This window comes from Anarrhichthys ocellatus, unplaced genomic scaffold (assembly GCF_004355925.1).
Source record: "Anarrhichthys ocellatus isolate YVR2014 unplaced genomic scaffold, GSC_Weel_1.0 scaffold135, whole genome shotgun sequence".
NCBI lineage: Eukaryota > Metazoa > Chordata > Actinopteri > Perciformes > Anarhichadidae > Anarrhichthys > Anarrhichthys ocellatus.
Window position 1 is genome coordinate 19,899 of NW_022280165.1, and position 4,372 is coordinate 24,270.

The window sequence follows — 4,372 nt, forward strand, 5'->3', positions numbered from 1 at the left end:
ATATATATATATATATATATATATATATATATATATATATATATATATATATATATACACACGCTGTATATATACACGTAGCATTCGATTAAGTTGGGTCGGGAAACAAAGTAGATGAATTTTGGGCTGCTTTTGTCAACATTAACAGTAAAACCAAACAAGCTGTCACTTCATGGTTACAAACACAGATACAAGATTCAGTTCACCTTGTTCTGTCCACTCACTCATATCGCAATTTGTGTATTTGGTTTTCTGACACTTTTGACAGCCTATTTATCTCACATTTTATCTTTCTTTATTTGAAGCAGATATGAAGCTATGTATGCTTATGATGCGTTTTCTATTGCGTATGTTTTACACTTTACAGATTCCTGGCAGGGTTATGATTTTCTTATTGAATTGTGGGTTTGGGCTGGAAACGGAATATGATCTGGCAACCCCGGCCGCTTGCACATGGGGCGACCCGACCCCTCTTCCAGGTGAGCTACTATGTCACAAAATCATCTTGTGTGTCTACACAAGGTGAGAAGCTTTTCCACCTCCAGCAGGTGCATGTCTGGTGGTGGGCGACTTTGAGGGTTGTGGACTGATTTGGTATTTTGGTATTTTCCAAATCCTGCTCAGAAAGAATCGTCCTCTTTGGAAAGAACCAACTGATAAAGAAGAAATAAATGTGTGTGTGTATTTTGAACCCTGAACCCTCCATCCACATGAGAGTGATTGATCTGCTGCCATAAGAACACCTCTCCCCCCAAGGCGCAGGTGGACTCAGAGTCTCCAGGTGGATGCTGTGGTGGAGGTGAGGATGATGAAATGCCCCCCCCCAATAAGAGAAATGCACTGGACAGATCTGGCAGTGGACCCGATCTGACTAAATGAAGTAGAGACATGGGGAAGTACATATCCCATTTATATTGGAAACTTAATTCCATATTTATTGCCTCCACACGGCTGACGGGATGAGCGTCGCCCTCTGCTGGTCTTACATTAGAACTGCTGCTGTTCAGTTTGCAGGTGGTTTTTTATCCATCCGACGCTGAGCTTGTGTTTTTCATTTTATTCCCCGTGAGACGCACACAACCTCTAAATCTTTCTCTTGTGTGTTCTATCATATTTAATGTGTGATCCCCGGGGCCTCGTCTTTTTGGAAAGCGCACCGCGTGTCCTTGATTGCAGAGTACACAAGTTTCAAAGAATACGCCTTGGGTGGTGCTAAAAATGAGTTTTTTGATTTATTTTTTTTTAATACAGAAAAAAAGGAGAAGATCAAAGCAGTTGATGTTGGCATTCAGACACAGTTTTAGTCTCTGGGTTTGGATTTTGGCTGCCAGCAGAAAAAAAGACAAGCTGGTAGTTTTTATGAGGCCTGGAGGATGAGCAGTCGAGTCTGTGTTCAACGGGGGGCCACAGTCGAACAGATGTTCACACGGTACAGGATTACAAGTGTCTGGATGTTTGTGTGGTACTTCCTCATATCCTGTATGCCAACATCTCTACATGTCCTTCATTTTGAGTTTAATATTTCATGTCCTGCCTTCTTCATTGTCCTCAATGTCTCAACAACGATGATATTTCTGGTTCAAAGTGACATTAAAAAGGTCTGGCTTTGATCTTTCTTTGCTTTTTGTTGCTAAGCAGTGAATCATAATTTGCATTGCACAGAAACAAACGGCGGTTTCGTCCCACTCTTCAGGAACAAAGAGGTGCATTTAGAAGTCACAGTGAGGCAGTAACGCACTCTCACATTCATTTAGATTCCCATAATGATCAAAAAATAAGGGAAAACAATAGGTGAGGTCTGGTTCCTGAAGGCCACACGATGACATTTAAAGTACGGTGAAGCAGATAAATCTCCGTCTTTGATGTTGACGAGTAGGTCTTAACTGGCACATTCTCCTTTCCACTCTTCAATTTGACAAACAGGATTTGAACTGAGGCCTCCCACACAGTAAACAGTCAACAGTGAGCTGCAAGTGGCTGAGGGAGATATTTACCACTCGATGTGTTTGCCACCTCGTGCCATCGGGAACCAGCAGCTTCTTCTGCCGCCGCAGAACAATGTCACCAGCGGTGAACAGCAGCCAGCCAGTTCCTCCGGTAACAGACAGCAGTCACAGCGAGCAGTAGCTGAGCTCAAACAGCTCTGCTTCACTTGGCCACGTACGCCGCCACCTCCTTATCCAGACTCTGGGCGAAGCGGTGGTTGAGGAAGAGGAGCTGCCCGTGAGGAAGCAGGCGGCTGAGCAGAGCATCCACGCGGTTGCTCCTCAGCAGGACCTGCAGGGAAAGCGTTGCAGACTCGTTTTTAACGATCAGATGATGAAAGAAACATTACTGTTGCCTGTGTTTTTGTAACTGCTGTTTCCTGAGCGTATAATGAGCGTCTCGGTGAGCAACGCTCCACACGCTCTGCTACAAAAAGGTTTCATTTGAATAGAATATCATTAAAGCTGCACCTGTAAAATACACCATCCAGTCCATGTTACTCATACAGGAGTAAAGAGTTCATTTTAGTCGGTGACTACTTTCAACAGCGGATTGATACACAGAGCTAAACTCCGACAGAGGGGCGAACACAGCCAGACTCTGCTAAGTGTTGAATAGATCGTGGCTTCTCATGGGGCCATTTTAATGTGTCAGCAAGTCAAAGGCTGCCTGAAGATCTCAACAACAAGGCTGAAGATGCTGTCTAAGTTCTGAGATAATAGCATTTCTCAGCCAATCCTCTGCTGCCACACTGCTTCAAAGTACTGCACATCGTTGCAACAACCTTCCCGATCCCCAGTTGGATCTGAGAAACCTTTAGTCCATTTGTGAAAACTGAAAAATAGTGATTTTCACAGTTTTTTCTCCCGCAGAGCTTCTGCCTAATGGTTGGTTTCCATTAAAAAAGAAAAATGTTTGTAAAACACAAAGCTAGTTATTTTTATATATCTAAATGTGTTCAAGAATGAACAAAAATGACAAATTAAAAACGCATCATTTCAATGACGACTTACATTTGAATATCACAATGCCAGTAAGGACACATCATCAGTGAGAGGCAAAGCGTTGGCTGGCTAACGTTCCCTTGTGAGACACAAACATGCGCCAGAAAAAGCTCTAAAGCATCTACTGAGGAACCCTGAAAAAGGGGTTCCTCAGTGTGCAACACACACTGGTTTCCCGTGTCTGCGTGGTGCTCACCTCGCTGCCCTGCCCCAGCATGTGCAGAGTCTCCAGGCAGTGTCGGGTCAGGTTGTGCAGGGTCCCCTCGGCCAGCAGGAGGTTCTCGTGGGGCTCGCAGACCAGCGTGAAGCCCAGACTCTGGACGCCCAGCCACAGAGCGCTCATCTCCTCAGAGAAGGGGTCTCCAGCTCTCAGACGCACCACCCCGCCGTCGGCCTCCTGCAGGGCGAGCGCCTCCTCGCCGGGCTCCGTCTCCACCAGCAGCCGACCCGAAGCCTCCCGGGACAGAGAGACGGCGCTCCAGACCTGCCTGAGTCGCAGAGGATCGGAAATATAGAAACAGGCAGTTAACCAGAATTCTGAATCATCTTAGTCATAATTAAGATTAGAATATATGTATCCTGTTTTTGTGGCATGTTTGTATCATTTTCTGTGTATTTAGATCTAAAATCATTAGAACATAACCTTATGTGACATCACATTATGTCTGAAAATATATTTGTTGTTGTTTTTTAAACCAAAGGTATTTAATTCAGAATGATATGAAATAACAAAAAACTAGAAAATACGATATTTGAGAACTTGTCAGCCACACTGGATACAGATTCCCTGCCCAGCTGCCTACTTTAGATCTCACACAGTGCAGAAATGTATCATTAATAACTCAAGTATACATTAATAACTTAGTACAACGGAGGTCTTTTACAGTCAGTCTTTCCCAGTGCACAGAGAGGGAGCGGTTCCTCTGACAGCAGTAATCAGTAGTTACAGGCTGTCATGTGGGAGAGCAGAAAACTACACACACATACTGTGACATAAATCCTCTTTTGCTGAAAACAAATTAGGCGAATGCTAAAAAAGATTGACAGCCTCCACCGGCTTTCTCTGATGCTTTTGACACTGTGTGCAATCAGGGAATCAGCAGGAAGCAGAGAGGAAGTGGGTGCAGTACAGTGGACAACAGGAGGAGGGCGCTGTAGGCATTGAACTCGAGCTCGTATCCTACATCACTGCTTTTATTTATTCTGTTCAGACAAAGCTAGTTAGAACAGTTATGTATTTCCTGACTTCTGTCGTGTTGGTCCCCAGGTGAAGCAGTCTATTGGTGCATCAGTCCAGCTGCACTGGAGAGTGATGCAGAGGGCAGAATGTTACTCTGCATCATGTACTAAAGTACTGCTCTTAAACTATGCATCATGTACTA

At 44.4% G+C, this 4,372-nt stretch overlaps 1 protein-coding gene across 1 annotated transcript in view; it reads right to left on the reverse strand.

Annotated features, from left to right (window-relative positions):
* Window positions 1-71: 71 nt before the first annotated feature.
* Window positions 72-4,372, reverse strand: part of ap5s1 (adaptor related protein complex 5 subunit sigma 1) — a 4,693-nt gene continuing 392 nt past the window's right edge. The window contains exons 2-3 of the mRNA XM_031877415.1: window positions 3,187-3,478; window positions 72-2,277 (exon numbers count right to left, since the gene is read on the reverse strand). Of these exons, the coding sequence (XP_031733275.1) occupies window positions 2,149-2,277; window positions 3,187-3,478 (421 nt within the window). The 3' untranslated portion in view covers window positions 72-2,148. The remainder of the gene's footprint in view (window positions 2,278-3,186; window positions 3,479-4,372) is intronic.